Here is a 27,522-nt window from a genome sequence, read left to right as displayed (position 1 = left end):
ATAGCTCTGGTTTGCAGTATGGGCTGAAGGAAAAACTGTATTTCTTGCCACAACTATTAGTAACAGCACTGGCAGCCCTTGTAACCTGTGCTGCAACGAATCAGAAGTAAAAACCATAGGTGACGTGTGCAGCAGGGTACTGCTGAATGAACGCAATCACTGAATCAGCTGTAGCTGAATTGGGGGAAGGTATGAGTGACAGAGGGAGGATGTAGCTGAAGATGCTAGAGGACCAAATGTGAAACCGAACATAAAAGAAAAAAACAGAATTAGGAAGCAACATCGCCCCTAAAACTTTTATTTCTCTAAATATAAGGTATCATTATCCATTAAAAAAATCATTTGTTTTTGGAAGGTCTGGCTCTGGAGTTCAAGTACAATTTTGTCAGCAAAATTTTATTAGATAGATTAGGTAGATTATAAGCTATACATGTCAACATTGAAGAATTTTCTTCTCATAATATGAGCGACATAAAGGACAAATGTGTCTTTCTCCCAAGGAAAACTCCTCAAATGCTTGAAGACAGGTATGATGAAACAAATGCGAACAGGAAAGCAGAACAGTCTGTCGTGAAAACTGATTGCTCTTACCAGAAAATATACAGGGAGAATGAACAGTTGGACTGAGTGGCATAATACAAATAGGACAGTCAAATATCTCTTGTCGAAATGCCTAAGTAAGGAGGAGAAAAAAAAGCAAAAGCAAAACAAATCAAAAACATACTGTAGACTAGTGAAACAATGGAAGGTAAATATAGAAACAATGCGCTAATTAAAATGTTAAAAATAGTCATAAATTCTAAACATGTAGTGTATTTTGATTAAACCAGTAACACCTCTTTGGGCTATTTAATTGATTGGAAGAGAGATGCTACTGAAGTAGGAGCAAATCTGTGTTGTAAAATCTTTTTAATGTTTCTCATTTGGAACAATTGGACCAAAATATAAAAACAGACAAAAATTATGCTGAAAGTCTCCCATGCCTCTAAATAGATTAAGCCTCTAAATGCAAAACTGCCTAAATAATAATAATAATAATATAATAAAAGCACCAATCAACCTGCATCTGTATCTTCTCCCAGTCAAGTTTGCTTAATAACATTTCTTTTCCTTCCAATTGCTGAAACACATCTCGACTTGCAGCTATAGAAGAATCTATTTCAGAAAAAAACTCATCTAGGTTTATATTGTAAGAACTCAACAGACGATTGCTGATATGTTGAACCTGAAAAGAAAATGAATTGCAATTGGAGCTGAATTCAGAGTTATTTATAGGTATATTTATGGAATATATACACTTCATATGTGGATGAATCATGAGGGATTGGACAAGTGGGCCTGATTAGTTGCATGATCTACTCAAAATTTTGTTTCCTCTTCTAAAAATATTGGGTTCTTTGGATGTGGGAGTGCTGATAAACAGCTCACTGAGGCTTAGGCTCAACTGATGTGCACTGCAGGCTGTTACAGAGAAAGAAATGGTAAGGGAATCTGTTGCAATTACTTAATGGCAAGGGAATCTGTTGCAATTTGCAGCTGGTGTCCGGTGCTGACATAAAGGTTAGAAGCATCAGGTCTTCAGGCTCTACTGATGGACCATTGTGCTTCGGAGGAAACACAAGGTTCTCATATCTGAAATTTCCAGGATAGATCTAACATTCTTAACCCATATGGGTGCAGCACAAAGACTACAGCTGCGTTACAGAGAAAGGCTGTATAGCACTTCCTGAAGTATCTGTCATATGGTGGTAAACCAGTCCATCCACTGGATGGATCAGTGGAAGATACCCAATGACAGAAGCAGCATATTAGGGTTGTCCTTGGTATAGACTTTCGTGACCTTGTGTTTTAAATACATTTCTGCTTGTCATACATAGGTCTAAACAATCTGATCAGGCTTATTTGCATTGTATTGTATTTGAGGATGTTCCAGTCAGTGCTTGGCAAAATAAATACCTAAAAGCAATGGAAGTTAAGTTTATCCAAGCCCACTCTGAACTTCCTAAATGGTAATGATCTTAAATGAAATCCAAGCTCACAGTGGCTACTGTCTCCCATTACCACTACACTGTCTGAAAGTTCTGTAGGGAGTCACACAAGTCTTAGACTTGTCCTTTGAAACTCTTTTCTTAAATGATTTCAGCAGTTTTAAGAAACATGGAGAGGTGTGAAATCTGAGCCTTCCTCTACATACATTCCTTGGAGTGGTGACTTAACAGGAAAACAGTTGAGCTATCTTTTCCTGGAGGATGGGATGGGAAGAGGGGGGAGGGGTTGTTGCCAAGGTCAGCCAGGAGATGGGAGCTGAACACTTTCCTATTGTGTTTCACTTCACTCCTTTTGCAGCTCTTCCCCACTAGGATGTGTGCTCTGATACATGCTGGGAAGGGTCACTTTAGCATTCGTATCAGAATAGTCAAAGTGAACTCGTCTAGACTCAAAGGAATAAAGAACCCAAATCCCACAACAGCTACTCTGAAAAAGTCAGTCAAGATTTTGAGATATTACTTAACTAGTGAAATTCAAAGTTTTTCTTCTAAAATTATAAAAAGCCCCATAGTATCACCTAATCTAATAAAAATATTAGGTTCATATGATGTGCAAATATGGGAGTGTCTTCCAGAGAAACCCATAATCTTTATCTTTAAAGGCTTCAAAGACAAACTTTAGAAGTGCCCAGATAAGGGAAACTATCAAGCAGCATAAGTTGTTTGCTTCTTGAAGTTAGATTTGGTACTCTGTATTCTTTTTAATTTACTGTCTGATTCACTGTTGTTATTATGACTTACTAGATTTGTAAATGATCTCCAGAACAACAGTATAGTGAAAGGATGCATCAGTTTGTGTTCCAATCAGGTTTAGTTACATTATTAGATAATACTAGTGTATGAACTTGGTCTAACTCAAGGAGAAATCTTCACAGGCCCCTTGTATAGCATCTGTACTTAAACAGCAATGTGATATGAAAAGAAGCAACACCTTCAGTAGTTTGTGAGTGAAGTGCTGTATCTAGCAAAGAGTAGATGGATAATTTTGTGCTCCCTCATGACTCTTCACTGACCAAAAAAAAAAAAAAAAAAAAAAAAAAAGGCAGCACACTGACCTTTAGTGGTATGTGTAAAACAAAAAACAAACAAACAAGAATCCCACCACAGGCCTCCTTCAATATTTACACTTTGTGGTCTCCAAACAATCCCAAATCATCACACTGTGGGCTTCCTGAATGAGACATGAAATACTAACACTCTAGCGTTTACTTTAATCAAGTTATGTCTCAAATGTTTTAATGCGATTACATATTTTTAATAAAAATTACTAGGAATGTCACTGCTTGATCTAAGCTGTTGTTACCCAGGTTCTAGGGCTGAATTAGCCCACTTTGTAATGGTTTTGTCATGGTTTTGGTTCAACATCAACATTTCCAGACTGATTTATGCTTCATCTTCATTTATATTGGTATCAAATGTGAACATACCTCAATTGTTTTCATAAGCAAGCTAGAGGGATGTAAAGAAAGGTTAGAGCAGCCATGATGATGCTTTTACTCTCACTGATAGCTTCTCAGGACCCAAAATTTGAGAAAAGCAACAATATTTTAACTCAGCCCTGGCCAGTTGCTATTTCTGCAAAGACAATACAAACACAGGGTACGTGGTCAGCTTCAGGACTTGGCCTGTCTTTGAACAGTGGTATGACTAGATAGGCTGCTAAGGAAAATTAACCAACAAAGAGCTGTAAGCAGGAGGCAGACAGGGACTGAGGTTGCATAAACTAAGCGCTGCCCCTTTTCTTCCTGTGGCTGCACTGTTTGTTCCTTTTTTCCTGAGCAGTGAGAAGCCCTCCATTTTTTTTCCTTGAGCTTGCGCTTATGCTCTTCTTCCCCCATTTTACTAAATGATCCTGAGAGTCCCCTGATGAGCTTCCTTGAGCAGAAACTGTAGAAGGAGAGAAAAATGCTTCTACTGCCTAAGACAGTGATCTATTAAGTTCCTCTGCTGCTAAGCTACTATCTGCTTTGAGCTACTCCTGAGTTTTCTGCAGTATGACCTGACCCAACCCATACCCATCAATCAGCAAATAAAGTCTAGGGTTGGGGAGAAAAAAAGTAACTGAAATTTAACCCCAAATTTATGCTAAATGGCATATCAGTATTAAATACCAGTGTGAACAGTGGACAGAAAGGAATAAGCATTTTTTATGATTTGGATGTTATGTACTAGTATGTAATTTAAATGTGTAAACTAATGTATAATTTAAATGTTAAATCCTGCTGTGTTTCAATGCATAATACTAAATTATTTTTTTCCAGAACTGAAACTGATTAACTGAATCTATTTCTGAAAACACCATACCTCTACATTTTATGTCTGTGACTTCTTAAAACTTAAATAGCATGGCATAAACTAAGTATCTGAAATCCCGTATCAATATGCAAAACTACTTCAGTCATCTGTACAGCAGCACAAGACTATGATAAAATAAAATGATGAAACAAAGCACGGTGGTGAACTTTGTCCACAGGGAGGCCTTTTTAAGTGATCCAATGTCAGCAAATTGCTTACTAATGTGTTGACTTATGGCAACCCTCAATAGTAAAATGAAAAGGCTGGAATTTACAGCATATCAATGAATCAGTTGATAAGCTTTTACTGGTTTAATATCCTCCTAGTTTTGCTGCTTGGAGCCACTTCAAGTTAGCAACAGAATGTTTACCATCTCCATGTGATAAAGGAAGTCAAACGACTAAACAAATTCCAGGACCATTATACTGTTTGGTGAGATTTAAATTAAAATCGTTTGGAGAAATCATGTGGAGGGGGAGGAGGAAACTGAAGTCAACTACACCATTTCACAAATGACTTACCTGGCTTCCTAAACAATGGTCAAGATTTTTAGCAAAGCTGGAGATAATGTAATGCATTTGAAAAGATTTAACTGCACCAATAAAAGACTATACTACAATTAAATGACATATGCAAGTGACATTTATAGGTAGGATCAAAGAAATTCACTACCTAACATGCTGCATTCTAAGTAACACTTTGCTTTTTGTGCATAGTGGCGTTAAAAAGTAACATCAGTTGGTTTCAGTGACCCTTTTTGTCTCCTTTGATCTAAATTATTAAAAATTTGATTGGTGTAATAAGAGCTACTGTATCACCATGAAACAAGTAATATGCATATTTCATAGCACTAATATTTCAGATGTTATTTCTTACTTTGTGACATTTATTCAAGAGTGTGAAACTTGACATTCAGCCTTTGCAATCCTTCCAAAGGAGATAGGGTTATTAAAAATCTAACTGCTAACCTCTGATTTTTTTTTCCCCCAAATGTGATGCCATTTGATTATGCTAACATTTAGGGAGTGACATTTTAAAAGCACAGCACAAGTTTGAGAGGTAGAATTCATTCTAGAAAAGCTTTTTAGGATCTGAGAATGGATAGCTCCTTGTGAAAAATTACTTTAGTGTTTTCATTAACCAACACTTAAAACTATAAGAGCTAACAGCAGGAAAACTCATCTACAATTCTCACTTGAAAGCCACTAAGAAAAATGAGTATATATCCTTTAATCATAATTGGTACTAAATGCATTCAGACCTGGCTAATCCACATGAGAACACTTTATAAATTTATTTTTAACAGAACACAGAAATAGTGCTGCCCATTTTGTTCCCTGCAAAATCCTGAAGTGTTACATACAAGAATTATTTCCTAATGCTGTGGACTACACCCAGAAATTGCATTAAATGAAGCATTCAGTGTGGGTTACAATCAGCTGATAAAATGTAGGCAGTGTTTATCAATTTGTTTCTCCCTAAAACAGACATCTAAAGTGCCCTTCAAGGGAGCCCAGGGTAGGTAGCTCAGGAGACAGTTACTGTAGACATCTGAAGTCAGGTGAAAGAAGTTTTAGTATATAACACTCAGCTGCAAATTTCAGCATATTTAGAAGCTTTTGCCATTTCCCCTTACTGCGATCTTGTTTATAACTAAACATGGTATTTTGAGCCCCAAGACAGCTGAGAACCTTACTAGGAAAGAGACATAACACTTTGTTCCCCTAATGCTCCATGCAGAAAAATCTAAACATTTCTGTTGCTCCTTATTATTGAACTACTTGAGGACAGTCACAGTTCACCAAGGTGTTCACTTCTTCCAAGCTTAAGCATGTAAGCACTTTCAAAGGTAATGCTAGCTTTCTTCTGTTACCTCTGTACTCAGTTTCTCTGTTACACAAAGAACTTGGCGCTTGCTGATTAAAAGAGAGCATTAAGGCTGAGAGAGATATTTCTTCTCTCTTCCCAGCTGCTGTCACCAGTTTTGTTGCAAAGGTGTGCAAGATCACCGCTAGGGTACTGGTCTTGCTATCACACAATTTGCATAACATAGGAAGAGAGGGCTCCTGCCTCCAAAGCTCTGCTCTAACAGGATGCAACCACGTATGACAAATAATGAAAGGATAGGCAGTAACAAGTCTTCTCCTGCAAGCACTCCTCTATTTAACTAAAGACGTGATTTAAAGAAATAAAAGTATTGGTTTAAACCTTCCACTGATATGGCTTGCAACTTGGGTGAGAATATTTTCCCAGTTGCATGCACTGGCTGTATTAAATTGCTTTCTTGTGTGACTTTGTTAATCTCTGTTAATCAGGCTGTCTGGTATTCTGGAGCAGAAGATGACTTCTGTGGCTCCATGAGGGATGGTCTGGTAATTGCTGAGGATGTGTCGGAGTAGCTTTTGTTACTGGAGAGCTGAACTGGGTTGGCTGTCACTAAACTGGGGAGAAAAAAGAAGTTAGCAAAGAGGGAGTTGAGGATTGCACAGGGTCTTTGCAGCTGGCTGCTTCAGGGGAGGCAGGGTCATTGCAAAATCCTTGCACCTGATCTGGCCTCCTTTGTACCAGGGTCAGGACTGTTTTTCTCCCTAACTTATTATAGTCTTGCATCTCAGCAGAACTTAGAGGAGGACTAGGCTATGGAATGGAATTACCCAGTTCAGTGTCGAATGAGGGAACAATGACAGTGAAAAGCACTTATTGTTTATAGATTTGTTTCTTGAATTACCATATCCCCCTCATATGTTTCTATAGGAAAATAAACTATTCTGACTTATCAAAAAGGAAAGAGAAATACAGGACCTCACAAAAGCCCTCCCCCCCGCCCCCCCGTTGTAGGCCTCAGCACAAGACAGCCTTAAAATTAAATATATAAATTATTTTCCTCACTTTTACCTTGAAAATAAGATGAAATGAGTAGACTAACAGAACAGATGAGTGATTCCAGTGCTGCTTGTTTGATATAAGTAAGGAATAAAGACAAAAGTACAGTGCTGATATTGAAGAGTTTTGATATAAGGAAGCTTAATAAAAACACCAAATAAATAAATGCAACATACCTTTTCTTCAAAGAATTGTTTTCTTAATTTGCTATCTTTAGGAGGCACGGTTTTTCTCAAGTTTTTATACCATTTTCTAACAACATATCCCCTCCAGAAAGCTTGAATTCTGTGGGAAACAAGATGTTATTGCTCAAAAAGAAGAAATACAAATTTATCTAATTTTACTCTTTATGGGAAATACTTGTTTCATACATCTACATTTTTTTAAAAACTTTGACTTTGGTAGTGCATCCATTCTGTATAGTTTCTGGTTAAATGAAAATTTTAACACATTCGGAACATTATTTAAAACTAAATATTGTCCAGTGACAGCATGTCTAGCAGAAATAAGGCTTACCTGATAGCGCACTTTATTTTAAACAAGCGTGCCCCATCGTGTATTACTCTGGTCTGATACTGCTTTTTCCTGCACATAGGACAAGACTTTTTACCTGTAAACTTTTCAAAGGCTTTCAGGCATGCCTGAAAAAATAATTGTAGTTACTTGCAACATATTTACATATCATTGGAACAGAAGAAATAGATTAGATTACATCATATAAGAGCTGTTTATTCATCAATCCATAAACACTTTACAAGATGCATATATCTGTAACAAAAATGTTAGAGAATTTTGTAAATCTCCATATATTCCCGTGACATCTTGTGAACTAAACTATCCCTGTCTGGTATACAAATGTATAACTCAGTTACAAACTATGTTTTCCCACATATTTGTCAAAAAAGGTAATAAAAGGGAAAAAAGGATCTCATCACAAAATATCCTTAAATTACATTTTTTACAATAAAAATCTGGAATAAAAATTATTTTTCAAGATAATTATATTTAATTCATTAAGATATTGACTTAAATAGTTTAAAATGCTCATGTATTATGTGCTTGAATAGTTAAGCAAAAATGTACTCACTTTATGAAATACATGGGAACATGAAAGCAACACCTGTTTTTCAAAGGAAAAAAAATAACTTGACTTTAAACCATTCTAAAAACCGAAAAGTAAAAGAATGTTCACAAAAAAAATTCTGACTGCCTGAAAGGTCATCAGTTTCTTTCTGTTATTGCATTCTTTCTAGTGAAAATAAAATTAGTCTTCTATAGAAATTACTTTATAAACTACATCTCAAACCAATGTGTGAATTTTGTGTTAACACACATGGAGTGGCAGAAAGCAAGAAATGCCAACTGCTACTGATTGGAGCAAAAGATTATGAAACAAGTACTTAAAATGAAAGCTGATTAATTTTTTCCCCTTTCCCCACAAAGACATTAAATTTCAAGAAGTGATATACATCGAATGCTGCATTTCACACATACAAAAAAACAAAAGAGAAAGCATGTTCACAGGCTACAAGAAAACTTCACCTTTATCTGACCTAAATTCCCACCAAATGCTGGTGATCTCCATCCTGACAAAAGATACCGAGTTGGACAAAAAAGGCAGTTGGTTCTTAGAGGACGGAAAAACTGGGCAAGGAGTGAAAACCAGAACAAGTAGTGTGCACTATTGAGCTGGCAAACACAAAAGGATTAATGGCTAGCAGCCAGTTGAAGGGAAAGCTTTCAGATACAGTGGCTTTTTTCCCTTGAGGGAGGAAAGCTAACGAAACATTCAGGACAAAAAGAATTCCAGAGGCATTTCCCTTTTTGTGCCAAATCTAAAGTAAGTAACCTTTTGAATGAGTGCTGTCTTTTGCTCTCTCTTGTCAAGGTTTAGATTTTTAGGGTAGCCAGAGATTGGCAGAATGGTCTTGTTATGCCAGATCCATCCCCACCTGTCTTTGCACAATTGTACACCTTCTGTTAACGCTGAGGTAAAAGGAAGCAAAAGCTCTGCTTCTGGAGTTATTAAAGACCCTGATTCACATCACAGACTTGATGGCAAAAATCTTCAAGAAAAATGAAAACGGGAACAGACAGAAAAAATACCGTAAAATTCATGTGGAGAGAAACTTGCAATCAGTTTGGACAATTATGCTAACTACCATCATCGCCCTTCTAAAGCAGCACTTTTCTTCAATCAGTCACTTGTCCCTTTTGTTTAACGTTTTCAAGATGACATATGAGAGAATCTAATAATACATGATATAGGTACGCTTATGCTACACATATGCATTGCATAAAGCCACTGAGGTAAAATGCAAGCATTTCTCCAGATAAGCTGAGTGAGTGAGTGAATGGTATTAAGAGCACACCTACTTCATTTTCCAAATACAAATGTCTGTTGAACTGAAAAGTAACAAACTTCTGAAAGAATAAAATATATCTTAAATTGTATAATTAGTGAATATTCACCATTCTGAGGAACTAAAGCTACAATCATAGCTAACGGGAGTTTAAATGAACTGATACAGTAGCCTATACTTGCTTTGCAAGAACAGATAAAAAGGCTGATTTACACTCTTCCCTACTGTCATAACTTCAGCAGTGAAGAAATACTACCAGCCTTTCTCTAGCATGTCTTTGGTCCAAGTATTTTTCAGAGTTGACCCACAACAGCTGGGCCACAATATTAAAGACCAAATGGCATCTTAAAATAGAATCATTCATTCTTTTCCTTTCTTCTTGCAGCTAATGATTTTTAGCAGTAACCGTGGAAAATCTTACTTAAATATGACTTTGTGTAGTCCACTTCAGTTATACACGTACCTGAGGCTGAAGCGCAAATTCTTCCCTGCATATTGCACAAGGCTGTACAGAATCTCCATGCTTTATGGATCTCTGCTTTATTTTTGCCCATTCTTCAGCAGTGAGTGGCAAGGGAGGAGGCTCAACTAAGCCTAATTTCTGAGCTGTGGACAATAACAATAACAAATCACTGAATAAAACCGAGTGACAGATGCAGACAATGGATTTCTTTTTTTCATGTGAAATTCACTGATAATCCACTTATTTGAAAATACTGTATACAAAGTTATCATCAGACAAACTACCATAAGGCAAAATAATTCTTACTATTAGTTAGTTATTCAGTAATTATCAGAACCAGATCCTCTTTTCATACAGGATTTACATAGGAAATTTTTAAATGTAAGCTTTTATTTGCCAAGTAATATGAATTTACTTTGATACCTGTTCACAACTATTAAGATAGGGATTATTAACTAAATTGTAACAATGCAAAATAATGTAATTTCAAATCATGAATATATAAACAAAATCTGTTAGAATTTATTTCTGAGGGTTTTTTAACATTACATTCTTGTATTCTCAAAATTAAAAGGAAAATGGATAAGATAGCATAATAAAAAAACAGTAGCTGTTGCAAAAAGCTGAAGTATAATATGAGACTGTGGGGGACACAAGAGAAGGAGCATAAAGGAACAAAGAGATGGTCACAGGACACCACTGTTAGTGTCACTGTAATAGCTGTCAATCTCAAATCATAACAATGAGGTCCCTTACTGGATGTCCATCTCTACCTTCTCAAGCAGGAAAACAGCAAAGATGCTTGCAAAATTTCCACCCCCCAAATTGGCAGAAAAAGGCTAGAGTTGGTATTTCAACAGTGAATAAGATGAGAGTAGGTACAACAAAGAATAGACCTTTTCATTTTTGAACACTAGAGGAAGCAACTTGCGTGGACCGACCCAAGTCAATGGAGGGATGCCCGAGACGTGCACTAAGTCAAGGAAATTAGTCCATGATAGGGCCTCTGATGATACTTGCTAAAAACAGAAAGGAAGAGAGACTTGCAGTAGTTAGACTGCAAGCTGATGAAGCTTAGATGAGAGGTTTAGTTGAGCATAGGGAAGGAAAGGTCAACTCTCATTCATACCAAAGAACAGAGCTTACCAAAATCTTTGCATGAAACAGACATTAATAAGCAGCACGTAGCTGTTCTGAATAAGCTTTCAAAACCCAATTAGACAGTGTGTCCAAACCCATTATACTGATTAGTCATGAAGAGAAAAGGAATCCTGACAAAACAGTGAAAGAATGGGGTTTTGGTGATCTGCTTACCCAAGTGCCTGATTATTCTAGAATAGGATGTCAGTTTTTGAGACAAAAGTTCTGCTCCTGAGCTCATCTATCTGCAGATGTGTATTGTTAATCGTTTAAAATTTGCACAAAACTGTCTTTGATCTTTTTGCTAGAACTTTTACGAGGTACTAAAGGAATTTTAAGGAATATTTTCTTCCCTTTGGCTCAAACATCTCTATCTGATCTACTACCTTTGTGAGCTCATGGTTTTCTTCAAATGTACACTAATTTGATTCCATGTCTTAGAACAAATGGATGACTCTGAGATTTCAAGCTGGGTCAGTTTATGCTTTTGGAACTACATCTCAATCTGACTAAGGGAAAGTGTTTCCCTTCTTTAAGGCAAGTTTGTATTACTAAGATTTAATTAGCTTCTCATAGATTTGAGACCATCCAGCCTGTCCTACTTTAGTCAATATAACTGTATGATTTTTGACTTCAGTGATTTTTTTCTGGTCTTGTTCATATTCAGAAAACAGACTTGCACAAGAAGTTTTCCTAAATGATCACTAAAGGGTTCTACTTTGGCAACCTTAGCAAATCTTCGGCAGTCCTGATGGCAGGCTGACAAATTCCAAGTCCCAAAGTTGAATTTTTGAGTGTTAAATGTTCTAATCTGAATTATAGGTTTAAAACGATTCTGGTTCTTTAACCATTCACAGATAGGTTCAAACCATGCACACCACTTTGTTACTTTTGTTTCCCCTTTAAAAGGTACCAAGCCCAAGGTCAACCAGTGGTTTCACAGTGCATATAAACCTAAGTATCAAAAGAAAATTTGAACCTGTGCTGTAGATTACATGGTGGCCATATATGAATTGTCTTACAGGCACACTGTGTTAGTTCCCAGACAACTTGGTATCCAGACACTAAATGCAGCACCTCCCCATACGTTCCGAAGCTCATAGCTCTGCCTACAAGCTATAGGCTAGAGTTCAAGCCAGTCAAGCAGTAAAGTGCATACATATTTATTCACAGAATTGTTATTTTCAAAATATAAAAATACATACTGCATTAACTTAAAATAGCATTGTTTATCCATTTTGGTGCAGTAAAATGCACTCAGCTGGTGCTATTATTGATACTGCAAAATAATGTGAGCTTCAAGAGAAACAGGAAGGATCCTGCAACCTAGAGTCTGAAAACTATTTCAGAACATGTATCTTGCTTAAAGCTCATGTATGAATTGCTGAAATGGGTATCTGAGTGGCAAAGAAGTTCTCCTAACAAGGAATACTTTCTCTTTTGACCATGCTTCTCTTGAAGAGCATATATTGCACAGATCAGTGTTTCCTCTACAAAAGAAGATGAGTCAAATCATGTAACGCATGACAAAGGTTTCAGCAAAAACATGTATCAAATTTTGTTTTACAGTCATACCTAAGGGTGAATGAGTAAAGAAACAATACCATTTTGATAGTCCAATATACACACACACTGCCTGTCTTTATAACGACAAAATGCGGATACACAGGGAGGGAACAAGATAGCAAACCAGTCACAGCACAAAAGGCAGTAACACAACATAAAATGCTTACCAATGACTTTCTTCCAAGCATTATGGTCAGAGAGTGCGTAAAGGAAGACAATGAGATGGCTTTGTGGAAAGCCTTTTGTATCCCCTCGGGGTAAGAAAAAATGCTTATTTAAAATTTTCACAAATGGATGATTAAAGCTGCCAAATAGGAAGAGACTGGAGGTGAAACCTGACTTTTAAACAATATACACCAGATGGAATACTTATGAGAGACAGGCTATGCATGTCTTTTGAAGAGAAGCTTTTGTACAACATAGCTGAGGAAGCATAACCGGCAGCAGGACACACAAGTAGTAATATGTGGTTGAAGCAAAAGGCTCTATGTGAATATTCTCAAAGCAGCACTTTGAATAAATACAAGCAATAAAAGCTGTGAAAGACTACATTTATCACATCTTAAGATGTGCAAGAATTTTCACCCTAATGCACCAAATGTTTACAAGCCCAACCCATTTGCTGACACACCCATTTATAACTGAATTATTTATCTTAAAATGAACATTAGCAAAGCAATTACATACACTAACCTTTAAACCCTAATTACTAGCTTTTAGAAGGCAAGTCCCTATTGAGGAAAATTTAGTGATGGGGGCCTCTGAGATGTTGTTTGATATCCACAGACTCAAGAAGAGAAAATTATATTAAATTACCTTTTCAGCATTTTTTCACAACTGCAAGGTTTAAAAAGCACAATTCTTATTAAAAGAGAAAAGAGAAAGGTTGATACAAGCATTAAAAATAAGAAAAAATATAGGTGAAAATACTAATAAGCAAACCCCAGAAACAATTGAAATAACTTTTTATGATCTTTCAGCACATTCTTTGGAATCACTTGCACAAACATTCATATAGGACCTTTCAGTCAATACTGTGATTTAAAGAGAAAATACTTTGTCTTTCTTATAATTGCAGAGGAACATGCTCACACTTGGACTGCATTTTTTCACCACAACCTTTAGCTTCCATAACCACTTGTTATTTATATTTGTGTTAACCTGAGTCCCTCTTTGCTGTTTTTTTCCCCACTATCCTCTCCTCTTTAAAATTCCTCTTCAACCCGAACTAAACAAAAAACCCTGCCATCTTTAGAATTACAGTCATGTAAACATACTAATAATCACCTTGTCTTGCTACCTTTTGTCCTATGCCTTGTTACACTCATTTGTTGTGTATTATCTTAAGTTACCCTCTTAACCTCCAGTTGATTCCAAAAGGCAGATGCCTGCGCTTGTATGGAGCCTCACTGATTTACATGGTTCTCTTCAGAGCTGGGACTACTGTGACAGTTACTACTGCAAAGGCAACGTGATCTTCAGAGAGGCTTAAGGGCATTTTTAAGGAAAAGAATAAATAAAACAATTACTAATGATGACGCAAGTTTATTACACTTAGAATTGCCAACTGTGGAGCTGGAAGGTCTTTTAAAAAAATCCTAATCAGGACAACCATAAGGATGGAGACAAGCAAACGTTCCTTGCAAGAACACTGTAGAAACCTTTAGAAAAGGGAAAAGGAAGATTGAAACTGATAGCTGGGGAGCATATTTGCACTCCTGGTCTGCTAAGATGCTCCCTGGCATTGTTTTTTAATAGCAATATTATCTGTCACTGCTGTACTATTATAATGCTTTTTAAATGCGAGTTTTCTCACCAGGCATGATTCCAAGCCCTCACATCTGTGACTTTTATCTTGTTGCATGTTTGCTTCTAGATTTGAGAAAGGTATTTAACTACAGGTGTTAATTCTTCCTGGGTTTAGCCCCAGGACCATTGTAAAAACAAACCTTTTTAACTTTGAGCAAAGGTGGGCATACATTAACAAAGAATACATTTAATGCAGCACTAGTTGTGTCTTCTTACTAAGTAAAAAACCAAACAATTTTAAATAGACTTACCAAATTATCTTAATACTAAAACATACTCCAAAATAAATACAAAATTCAAATAGCTGATGTTTTGAGAATATAAGATCGTAAAAGTTATGACTGTTCATAAATAAAACTTATATTAAAAAACTGTAAAACAAATCCTGCCTCTTAATGGAATATTCTTCTTCATCAAGACATACCAGTTTCCTTTTTTACCCTTATTGTCTTAAGAAGAGTAAGTTTGAATACATTTCAGATACAAAAAGACAAATTCAAACCACTGATGAAAATTCTGTTGTTTAAATGACTGTTTACATCATGGCCTAAATTGCTTAATTTTGACAAATTTTAAAGTAAGCTCTTATGCTGTTTAGCAATAAATTTGAAAAGAAAGTTTAGCTTCTGTGTTTTAGATTATTTTAAACAAAAACAACAATTCACAAATCAGAATATAATGGTTTACCTAATGTTAGCTGTGGAGGATTGGGATCAAGAACATACTCCTTTTCTGAATCTTCCTTTTTTTTGTGGTGAGTGATCTTTTTTCTTAGTCCGGTATCTACTACTGCTCTGACCATCTCTTTGTTCACAGGTTTGTAAATACTCTTTATATTCCTTGACTTTGACTTTAAAGGATCCACTAATGAAAGATCCTGGAGCTGAAGATCGTGTATAATATGATCCTGTAAAGCAACTGCAGTAACTGCTATTGTCTCTTGTTTGGAGGAATAGCCCTAAAAAAAAAAAAAAAAAAGAAAGTATTCCACAGTTAATACTATAAATGCTTTTAAAACAGTTATATTATACTAAATTAAAAAAAATTCTGCTCTTCGCCAATGTTTTTGACTTGTCGAAGGCTTTTATGCACATACAACTCCCGTACTTGAAATCTAACGTACAATTACCATAATGTGAAATTTAAGATTGATGTTCCTGACACATCCTAGTTTCAACTTATAAAAAGTCAAAAGAAATCTTTGATTTATTGTTTATATTAAATAAAATAGGAGTAATTTTTAAGTTTTAATTACTGAGCCCATAATTATTATATGCAATAAACTCATCATGCACTATAAAAGTGCGGCATGCCCAAACACATTTTACTTCAATATAATTAAAAACAATCCCAAAGGCTAACCTCATCTTCCAAAACACTGAATATAAACAAGAACATATTATTTTTATAAAGGGAATGGTCTTATCTATCTAATCCTCCATCTCTCCCCACCCTGCCCTTATTTTAAAAGATGTGAACTTGTACCTTGCAAAAATCATGATGCTCCATTGATAATCTTTAGTTGATTTTATAAGTCATGTGGCTCTAGAAACAGAAATGTACAAGAACTTGAATAATATTTATCAGCAGAGATAGCCTGATTGATAGCAGAATAAAAACTTGGACTTTAATTCATTTTTTCTTAGGCCTGTCATCAGGAAGAGCTTAACATAATATGTGTTTGATCCACAAAACTCTGGATGTGTAAACAACAGATTATGCCTCCTCTGCTACCAATTTTATCTTATCCCCTGTGGACTGCACATACTACATACAGAATACGTTCAAACAGGAACTTTGGTGTCCCTCTTCTGGATAACCTCCCTTTCCTCATCTGTATTCCTGCATACATTATTTTAATGTCCAGCACGCCTACAAAGGATCAGGAACATGATGCACTACAGAAATACAAAGAGAAGGGAAAGACAAATCTTCTTTTCCCAAAGAAAAAGAGGAATGCATGCCAAGCAGCTTACCATGCAAGACCTACTACCTCTTGTTTCACCTGAGGATTTGGAAGCTAGTTAAACTTCCACTGTTGAATATTCTTCCTCTCTCCATTTAAGTTGTACCTTACCAATTCTATCACTGGGCTCTCATTCTCCTGTGCCACTTCCATACATTTTATTTTCACTATGTATTGCCCTCCCCAAAGGCCAAAATCTCCCCACCTGTAACTTCCTGCAGATACTTCATTTACTCTCTGTACATATAATTGAAATGTTTGGTTGTTACGCAGTACAACCACTGCTGAGATGTTTGACCTGGTTTCCTTTTCTCTTACCTCAGACCCAACTTGAAAGACCTTACCCTACCCGAGACTCCCATGGCCCTTTAAGCTTAGAAAGCCCTTACAAACCTACTGCCTTTTCTTAGGACATCTTTCCTAACAGGTTGCTTAATTCTTTGACTATTTTTTCCCCTATGTGCCTCCAAGGCAAGGCAACATCAGAAGACACTTTTTCCTTCAAAATGAATGGTGATCCTAAATTTCAAGTGGACCAAGGGAAAAACAAGGCTTGTAGCAATGAGCCCCGTTGAACTGCCCTCCCGGATCAGTTTATTATAGACAAGTGAGCCTGAGGAAGAGAGAGAGCAAAGACGGCATGAGCAACTCCTCTGGATCACACTGCTCTGCTCCACCACGATCTCAACATCCTAATCGGCACAGCAGCAAAAGCAGCCACCTGGCCCAGCAGCAGAGAGGAGGCTGGCAGAGGGTGAGGTGAGATCCTCTACCGCTGGCTGCGGGAAGCGGTCCGGGAGGCACTAGTTGAGATGCTGCTCTCCCATTTTGGCTTGTGGCAGCACTTCTGGGCTCCCAGAGCCTCCCGCGGGCCCCACGAGCTGCAGCTTGAGGCTGCCTTCCACCTCAGGGGCACCAGGATGCCACAGCTCCTCACACACAGACAGCGCTCCCTGTCCCTCTCCTTGGGTGGGACAGTGGGACAGGGCACGCGCCCTCTCGAGGCCTCCTCGGGGGGGGGGGGTAGGCAGCTCCTCCCGGCTTGGTTAGGCGCTGACTCTCCATGACACGAGCTTGTTGCTCTTTTTTACCTCTGTTACTCAGGGCGTGGAAGAAGGGCACAGGCCTCTCCTCTGTGCTTGACCACAGACCCACAACCCGACCCCACCGCCACCCCCCCAGTCACGGCCCGGCGCTCCCCCCCCGGCCCTTCCTAACGGCCGCCCCTCCCCCGCCGCCCTCAGCACCTGCGCTCGCCCCGCAGCCTGCGGGCGCCCAGCCGCTCCTGCCCCTTTAAGCCCAGCCTGCGCCTCCCGCGGCAGGGGCCGCGTTGCCTAGCAACGCAACTCCCCGGCGTGGCAACGGCGGCGACGGGGACGCCCCGGCGCGTGCGGGGGGAGGGGGCGTGCGCAGTCGGCTGCCGCGCAGGCGCGGTGCGCGCGCACGCGGGGCGGTGGGCGGGAAAGGGCCGTGTGGAGAAGGTCGTGCTCTCTCCTCACACTCGCTTTCCTTCTTCCGCCTTTCCTGGCCTGGCACCTACGGCTGCCCGCAGGGGCTCTCCTGCGAAAGGCTCCTTGCCCCAACACCGAAGTTGCACGCTTTCCCATAGCGCCCCTGGCTGTTTGCCTGTGTCCCCCTCAGTTCTGGTGGCTGCAGCTCGTAGCTTGTGGGCTGGCCTCCATGATCGTTAGTTTTGAAGGCTATTTTTCACCCTTAGAGTAGGGGGATGTGCTGAGATGATCATACACTCCAGGACTTCCCCCAGCTAGGGCTTTCAGCAGTGCTCTCCAGCTTCTCTTAAAACTTTCCAGGGATGGAGGTTGGGCCTGGCCCAACCTTAAGTCCTTAGCCAGTTGCCCGAGTCGCCCCCCTGTTAGCAGTGAACACTGTTAGTGTCATTTTGGATGGCCCATGGTTTCAGCAATTCGGTAAAGTCATCACTATTAGAAAATCCTTGGTATATGTGGGAAACATCCATGACGGATATCCATAAGGGCATAAGAATGGATCAGTCCAAAAGTCCTCGTAGCTCAGTGTCCTGTCCCTGGCCATGGCAAAAAGTGGAGGCCTTGGGGAGACCTGGAGTCCCTTTTTCTCTCGAGTGGAGAATAGGTATAGAAGCTGACTTAGGCCCAGGTACACCATTTCTTTAGTCTTTTGGGTTTAAGCACTTTTCAGGGTCCTCAACTGCTACTGTCTTGAAAAATTTGTTTTCTTGTAAAAGTGGTGGTTTCTTAGGAAAAAAAAAAGCAGTGAGGCTGTCCTGAGAGTCATCCTTCTAGCAGCACATAAATGGAGTGATTAATCCACTAGATGCATTTCTTCTCTGTAATTATAAGTAATTACTTTAAATTCAAATCTGCAAATGAGAATACCTCTATGTACTGTGGGGGAAGATACAAAAAGCAACTAAACTGGCAATCTTTAAAATGACATTAAATCACTGATTGTTTCTAAAGACAGGGATAAAAAACATAAAATAACATCTTTTAACATGAACTAGCAAGTTAGCTGGACACCAAACCTGACTCAGTAATATCATAAAGGGAGATTTTAGAATATAAACTTTTAAAGGTTTTTCGTAATAAATTTTTATTAGGAAATAAAATAGAAAACTTGATCTGCTACTGTCTGAAATTTAATTGAAAAGTTAAATGCTGCAATATTTGCAAAAATTAGCCCATTGATATATAGAGAAATCCTTAGTATGTATCAATTTTAGTACAAAGATACTGGAGAATAAGTACATCACTCGTGTATTTTCATCTCACTATTTATTATGATTGAACCTGATCCAGTATTCTTGTGTCTATTCAGTATTATTACTTTTTTTCTCCAGAATCCTCAGCTGAATTTTTTACAGTTGCTAATAAGCTTCTTTTAACAAAAATGTTTGCCTTCTCTTCCATTTCTGTCATACTTCATTAAAGTGATCCTATACACATGTATGCTTAATTAACGCTTTTCATTAAAATAAGCCTTTAATCCAAAAGTGCTGGGCCTTAATTGAAACTCAAAGAAGATTAGTGTCATCTCTCATTTTGGTTTTCACTGTTACTGTACTTGCTACTGCTTCTAAACTAAAATGTCTGTATTAGTCCTAGCTGATACATGGTCAGGAAGAAATTAACATTCATCCTGCAGTCTTCTGGAGAGTCACATGCCTTTGTAATTGCCATTTCTTATTAAGTGACACCTTTTACCAAGAGCCTCCACTTCAAATGCGAAAGGTTACTTTAAACACTCTAAGGACATTAACATAATGAGCATGCTGCCTGTTTCGAAGGTGACTAATAAGTGACTAATGATACCTGTTTTTATCCATGTGTATAATGCAACTTTAAAATGTTAATTGTATGTTTAAATGTTGTTGGAATCATGGATCTGTCTAGAATGGATGAGTTTTACAGAATTCTTTTAAAGTAGATTTATGAAAAGTGAGGATTCTGGTCACAGGTTAGCAGCACTCTTCACAGATACCATGCGGTGTAGTAAGTTTTAAAATATTTGTAAAGGATGAAGACACAGATTCAACAGTTTCTGGTCTCATAGTACAGAATGTATTAGCAGAAGAGCCTGTCCATATTCTTGTAGAGCTGCAACTGAGATGGGTGCTGCTAATTTACAGAGGCAGGTGGCCTGTTGCCGTTGATGAGACGAGAGTAACTTTTTAGGGTGGGCTGATGAATTGAGTGGGCTGAATGAATTTAATGCAGAAACCACAGGAGAGGCAATGCTAAGACATAGTTTTGAACTAAACTAAAATATAGTGACTGTAATGAGCCCCACTGAAACTTGGTCTTTATACCACAGTATTGCCTGTCACATATTTTGACAGTTTGCCATGTCAGAGGAGTGTGAAAAATGACATATTTGAACAAAAAATGGTACTTTTGTGGAGTTTATTTCAAATTGATCAACATTTAAATGGTAGTTTTAGGAGAGCATGCTGTAAAATTATATATTGACATGCTAAATAGAGCCTGTGTTATAGACAGCAAGAATGCTGTACCCAGGTAAAGCTTTTGTAGTCTTGCTCCTGGAAGAGTTGTAGTATTGTGACAGTGATGTTGGGCTGTGGTTTTAATGCCAAACCAAGCTCCAGTGGACACTGAGCAGGACAGGGAACAACCTCTGCATGTGTGAAGATGCGGATTTTTTTTTTTAATTGGAAAGAAGGACATTTATGCTGCTGAAAGTATACAAACCAATAATTCTACTAAGAATCAAGTGCACTGCTGTCATAAACAGCAAGAGCTCCGTTTGAATGAGTTAAGGAGGAATTCCAGCTTGAAATACCTCTGCTGGCTGAGGAAGGCAGGTTTTGGCAAATCTACACATGTAAGCCATGCCTTTGACTCAGCAAGGAACATGATGTTGCAGAGCTTTGTAGTTGCCCAGTTAAAATTTTTTTAAGAGAACCAAATCAGACATCCTTAATTATAAAAATATATTGGCTGCTCTTTCTTCTAAGAAGTTTGGAAATGCTTTCTCTCATTTACTGTTTGTTCATACATATATATGTAAAGCATATACATTTGTGTATTTGTATGTATATGTATGCACACAAACATATTTTTCATTGTTGTGCTATTGGTTTATTCTTTGCATTTTCTGTCATTTTCTACTTCTTCAGGCATGTGCTTCCAACTCACTAGCAAAGCTGCAGAGTTTGTAGCTTTAAAGGGTAGTAGAGATGTTATTAGGTCCCATTTAAAGCTCTTTCAGATCAATGAAAATACTGTCATTGTCTTAGTTGAATTCAAAATCTGTTCAATTAATTCAATATTATTCCTTTTGCTGGGAGGAAAGGCTCAATTTAAGGGAAATCTGTGTATGTGCTTTTTTTGAATAACATTAGATTCAGGGCCAAATGTGATTTCATGTGTGAGCTTTGATTTTTATTGGATATGTCTCTGAAAATTTTCTTGTATCCTGATAATACACATACTAGTAAGGATTTATAGTTAGTAGTGCTTTATATTTCTAAAAACTCCTTTCGAAGATTATATAAGGATGCATTGAGAATTACTTAGAAAAAGTTACTGTAAAAAAGAAAAGCCGCCTGGTTTGCAGTATTTCTGATGCCTGTCTGTATAAACTCTGTAAGCTACTAAGATGCGTAATATTGTAGATATATGAATGGTTTGGTTCTGATCTATAATTTCCAGTTGGCAGATGAAAATTTTCCTATTGCAAACATTTTCTAATTTGTGGGAAATCCATTTAATTAAGTAAAAGCAGAATTTTCTACAAATGTGGGTTGCAGAGTGCAGGTCTCAGATTCATACAATTGGAGCATTTACGGCACAGATTTTGTTTCTTCCTCTCTGTTTGTCTTTTGAGAGGTTCTCATTCCTTGAGAATGAAGTAAAGCCCTGGTTCCATCACTGCAGACTTCAGAATTAGCACTGAAAACACAGGATTCTTTTCCTGGGTTGATGAAAGTAATTTCTTGTTTGCTGTGTCAAACAAAGCATGCTATTTGTCACATTGTGGTTTGTGTATCTTTTTAGAAGCTTTCAACTTTGATCTGAGTCAAGGTACACTCAGTAGCACAGATGACAGAAGTAACAAACCAGTGATGTGCATTGTCATTCATACAAACTCTTTAAGTCAACAAATACTGAGACTTAGATGTAGAAAACCATATTGCTTTTGAGGGGGCTTGTGCATTCTTGTGAGAAAACGCAGACAAAGGTGTGGAACAATTTATTAGTTAAGGATTCAGTTCAGTGTCTGCAATCAAAAGGTGACTCTTCTAGTCCAGATTCTGGCCCTTGCTTATATTTTCTAGGTAAACAGTTGCATTTAAAAGACATTGTAAAGGTGGGCTCAGTAGCGCATAAAAGCTGCTTTCTTTAAACTGTCATCACAGAGGTTTTCAGAATGTGCTTTTAATACTTCCAGAGCTCATGTTTGTGTGGATGCCTCTCTCCCTCTCCCTCCCTCCCTCCCTCTCTCTCTCTCTCTCTCTCTCTCTCTCTCTCTCTCTGTTAAATGCTATTTGAAACAGTTTTTAGTGTAACTTTCACCTGCCTTTTACCTGATCTGTCTTTAGGGAAATTAGCCTTGTGTGTGACAAGACAGATGGTTAGAAAACTGCTTCACAAAATGATCTTTTTAAATGTCACGACTTTATTAAAAGCATGTGTCCCAACACTGCAAAGGGGAATGCAAAACACACAACATTGTAATAAACAAGCAGTTGTTCTGAATGCTCATACTGTGTGAGGCACACATATGACATTCAGTTTTGTTTGGGATTTCAGATGTCTCAGTTTTTGAGAATTAGCTTTGATTTTAAAGTCAAAGTCCACAGCTAGAATGAATAGGATTTGATACATGTATTCATGTAGCCTCTGCCCTTAGACTGTTGTGGATCCCTAATGTGGTTCTGAAAGTTACGTCTTCGCATACCAAATCTGAAAGTTTTAACATGACGTTTGATCATCTAGTCTGGCCTTTTAACATTGTGCAAAGAATTTTACGCAGTTAGCTGAGTTTAGAACTTAATATGTTTATTTGATTAAAGCGTATCTTTCAGAAAGCCATCCAGTCTTCATCTAAAAATTTTGAAACTTGGGGGGTGTTGTTTGTTCAAGTGGTTAATCATCATGACTGTCATTCTTTCTTTACGATATCTCATTTGAATTTGTCTGGCTTTAGCTTCTAGCCATTTGTTCTTTTTATGCTTTTCTCGGCTAGGCTGAAGAGCTCTTTATTAACTGGTATTTTCTCCTTGAAAAGATACATTAACACTGTCATCAAGTCATCCCTCAATTTTTGTTGCTAATCTGAATAGATTGGGCTCATCAAACTATTCACTCTTAAGACATTTTCCTAGGCCTAAAATATTTTTGTATTTTATTTTCCTGTTCGTTCTACAGTTTTTCAACATTCTTTTAAAAATGAGGATACCTGAACTGTGCAGTGTTCTGTTCTTTGTTTTGTTGATGTCTTGTACAAAGGAAAAATATTTTTTATTCTTTCTTAGTACACACATTTCCTGATGCAAAAATCTTAGAGCAGAAGCCCAGTCAGCACAAAACTTTCTTCACAAGAGTATTTTTCCATAATTATTTTGTTCATTTTCTCTCCTCTTGCTATTTTCACCTGCAAATGCTCAGTTTCTTAATTGCTCTTCAGACCTCTCATTATTACAAAACATGTATCCAGGAATAGGCGATAAGGCAAGCAATTATAGTTGTGCTGGAGCAAATCTTAAGAGACACTTTTAAAAAGGAACTTTTCATTAAGGTAATAAAACTTTCAGATACTTAATAGACTGATAGAAGGAGCTTAAAGGAAACTCTGGGTACAGCTCAATGTCTGGTATCAAGATAATGTAGACATAACTTATCCCTTGTGAAATATGGTGCTCATGAAAACAATCAATGAGGTACAATAATTCATATCTGTGTACTGTGTAGAAAAGACAGATCAGGATGTGGAAGGGGGAGATTGATCCTATAAATTTAAAATTACGTAGATTTTTCTCCAGTAAGAAAAGTGAAGAGCACATAGGGCCATAGGAGAGTGTCTGGGCTGAGTAGTACTTTGAGCAGGGTGAGCATAGCAGTGAAAGAGCACAGAGCGAAGATCAGTTTCTTCTCCAGTGGGAAATTGAGGGTGGAGGTGAGTGATATCCTTCCACGTCTAGTCAAAATGTGGTATACAACACAACAGAAACTAAACACTTTATAAAGCTAAAGCTTTGTAACAGCTGAAACATGGAATGGGGCTTTTGGTATGTGTTTTTCATAATAGGTACTTATTATTTCAAAGTCACATCCTTATAAGAATAATTTCAAATAATCAGAAGAATGCTTAGAGATGTAATGAGAACTGATACTCTAGAAGTGTGATGGGGAACATACGGGGTGTCACTGGCTGCTGAATCCCTAAGGCACAAAGGGAACGATATAAAAAGACAGCTTATGGAGAAGCAAAATCTCGTAGTTGCTTAGGTCTTCAGCAGAGCAGAACGTAGGAAGCTACCTACCCCAGCGTTGCTCTTTACAAACAGTGAAGATTGCCAAAAGTAGCAATGTATATACAGAGTTCAGAACAACCCAAGGAATTAAATGTCAGTGAAAGTCAAAACAGATGGCATTCATCCAAGGCATCTGAAGGGGCTAAAGAATCACTAGCTGAAATCTTATTAAAACTTAGGTAATTAATCAGCAAAATGTGATACAATAGAGGAAACCTGAAGATAGCTGGTTTCATAGCAAACTGTTTAGGGGGAAATGGTTCTAAGAAAGATTCCAGAAATTAGACTGGCGAATCTTACTTTAGTGTCAGGGAACTTAATTGTTAAAATCGTTAAAGATAAAAAACTGTAAAGAACACAGATGGAGTGTAATTCTAAGGAGAAATCAGTGTGACTTGCAACAGTATATTATGATTCTCCAGCATTATAGTATCCTTTAAAGGTTAACAATTTAATGGAGAAGGTTGCCAATACAAGTTCCAATAATTTTATCAAAAAGATGTAAGTTCCACAAAAATACTAGGCTGGGGTTTTTAGCCAGTAGCTAGTAACACATCTAATAATCAAAATGAACTTGATAATTAAGGTGACACAAATAAAGCCAACATGTAGGGGAAAAGCTAGGTTAGTGACAGAAAGCAGAAGACTTTAGCAGGAAAATAAATCAGTCAGTGGAGTGTCCTAGGATCGTTATGGACGTGTTTAAACTGCGAGCGAGACAAAACACATGCCACCTCTGGTGCTGAAGCAGCACAACTGCATTTGCAAAATACTTCTGGTGAGTGGGTCTTATTACCTGAGAGGCCACGCAAGCCGTGCTGTGTTCTTCCTTTGCTGCCCCATGCTAGACATGGGGACGCACCAGCCTGGGTCCGCGCTGCTGCAGCAATTTGTGCGCTGCGCCGTATTGTGAGTCTGTGTTTGGAGGATTGGCTAGAAGTGATGACTAACGACGTCCCAATTTGCTGATGAAACAAAATAAAGCATTTTGTCACTACGTTTCTAAGATAAAAAAACCAACCCCAAACATAGGAAAGGTCAAGAGAGAAAATAGAAATGATTAGCGGCATGTGGGGAGCTTCTTTACAAGTAAATTAACAAGAATGGTCCAGATTTGCAGCTGATGAAAATTGGCACGGTTCCACTAAAATCAGTGGCACCATGCCAGTTTACACCAGCGGAGAATCTATCCCCGTGCCTTTTTAATATGTAAAAACTGGGCGATTATAGCACAGCCCTACAGCAAAAAGAGCAATGTAATTACAAAATCAAGGACTTGAAGGTTAGGAAATGCCAGAATTCACACTACCTGAGTCTTTACAGCTGTCTTGTCTTTTGTGTGCTAAGAGCAGTTTTTACAATAAATGCAAAGTTGCTTCCTGTTTTTGCCCTGGAATTCAGGCTTCTCCTGTTTTATCCCAATACACTCCAATCTAGCCCATTCCTGCCTTCTCCTAGTTCCTCTTCTGTACTCCTTTGGTGTCAGAAAGGTTTTTCTATCTGTTCTGCTTAGGCCCCACAGAGCAGAAAAGGGGGAAAAAGGAGAGTGCTGGAGGCATAAAGAATACCTGTGCTGCTGTCAAGGAGTGCCTGCTGGACTGCAGCCATGCCCACACTCACTTTGAGGTGGGTACCTCAGTTATTGCCAGTAAGACCCTGCGACACAGAGCTTAGCGAGCGCTATAAAATCTTCCTGGAAAGCTGAGTTAACACCTCGGTGGTCGGCCCATGCTGAGCTCAAGGCTGTCTTGGTTGCGTTGTTAAGCTACCTGGGTTGCATCACCCAGACATATGTCCCCAGACCTTCAGCTGCAGTGTAAGACTATAACCCATAGCTTTTCTTGTCTCAGTCCCCATGCTCCATGCCTTGATGTCCCCTGGCAATCAATGGGTGGAACAATTGCAGAAAAAGTCCAGTGTAGACTTTCAGGCCAAGGATAGAGCACAGTCAGTCAACTGCGGGGCTCATAGTATGCTCAGTGTGGTTTGAATTTGAGAGCTTCGGGAGGAGGGAATATATTATCAGTAGACAGGTTGCTAGATCTGCCAACTCTAATGGTACCCCCTTGAGCATATGTAGAAGGATATGCCCAGGAAGGCTGGTGAAATCTGGGTGCATTTTCAGAAAAGCAACACAGGGCACATCACCAGTTCCCAAATTTTATGTTCCTTCCCCAATTATGGCAGCAGTAATATTAGTAAAAGGCGTGTTTTTTTGAGTGTAGACCAAAAAAAAAAAAAAAATCCACTCTCATAGAAGGTTTCTACAGAAGCTTCCCAGAAAATTTTCTTCCTGAGACAGAAACCTGGCATGGAAAACAATTGAGTTTGGCACAGTTGTAAGCAGCTGAGAAGATGTAATAAACTGATGTTAAACCACTTAATTATAAACATAGTTACCAGATAAATAATTTGCATGGGGAAGACTGCTTGATGCAATTAATTGCACTTCCTGATACTACCTGAAATAAAAGGTGAGTTAATGAGAGGAAAACACAAAGCTAATGAGAGTTAATAAGAGACAGGAAAACGTGCATATAGTTATATCCACACGGGGGAGAGAGAGAGAGTTCATGTTGCTTTTATAGGGCAAGCTACTGCATACAGTAGTAATTCCTTTTATTATTCAATTTCTTCCTGTAAAATTTCCATTTGTTTTTCCAATCCCCCTTTATTTTATAAACTGTCAGTGCAACCTCTCGGGGTCATCTCCGCATTTGCCCTTGCCTCCTTTCTTTTTTTTTGTTTTGGTCTGAGTAGAAAGTTGTTCAGGGAGTCGACATGCTCATCTCGGGGAGGAGGGGGATAGCTAAGGCTCTGGCTGTGGACTTGCTGGACATTGTTAGTGGATGCCCTCAGCTTGTGCATATATCCAGCTTCATAGAGGAGAATCAATTTCTTCGCAGTAGGTCTTATTGCAGAACAATTTCAGGTGGAATAGTATTCAAAATGGTTTGTTCCTAGTCATAGTAACTACCACAGTTTCACAAGTT

General features: G+C 38.2%; 1 protein-coding gene across 3 annotated transcripts; it reads right to left on the bottom strand.

Moving 5' to 3' along the window:
• Positions 1 to 282: 282 nt before the first annotated feature.
• On the bottom strand, positions 283 to 17,946 carry RNF32 (ring finger protein 32). Of its 3 annotated transcripts, XM_026102904.2 has the most exons (9): positions 17,781 to 17,946; positions 16,053 to 16,112; positions 15,255 to 15,525; positions 10,053 to 10,195; positions 8,314 to 8,346; positions 7,743 to 7,867; positions 7,403 to 7,511; positions 1,061 to 1,225; positions 283 to 673 (listed from the first exon to the last, which is right to left on the bottom strand). In XM_026102904.2, exons 2-9 carry the CDS (start codon positions 16,074 to 16,076, stop codon positions 434 to 436), a joined length of 1,110 nt encoding a protein of 369 aa, XP_025958689.1. In that variant the 5' UTR covers positions 16,077 to 16,112; positions 17,781 to 17,946; the 3' UTR covers positions 283 to 433. The 3 variants fall into 3 exon arrangements, with proteins under 3 accessions (XP_025958689.1, XP_025958698.1, XP_025958706.1); XM_026102913.2 differs by lacking the exon at positions 1,061 to 1,225; XM_026102921.2 differs by lacking the exon at positions 283 to 673 and having other exon boundaries at positions 1,145 to 6,784.
• Positions 17,947 to 27,522: the final 9,576 nt, after the last annotated feature.

Source organism: Dromaius novaehollandiae, chromosome 2 (assembly GCF_036370855.1).
Source record: "Dromaius novaehollandiae isolate bDroNov1 chromosome 2, bDroNov1.hap1, whole genome shotgun sequence".
Lineage (NCBI taxonomy): Eukaryota > Metazoa > Chordata > Aves > Casuariiformes > Dromaiidae > Dromaius > Dromaius novaehollandiae.
Note: the sequence above shows the minus strand (reverse complement) of the source record. Positions and strands in the feature narration are given on the sequence as shown.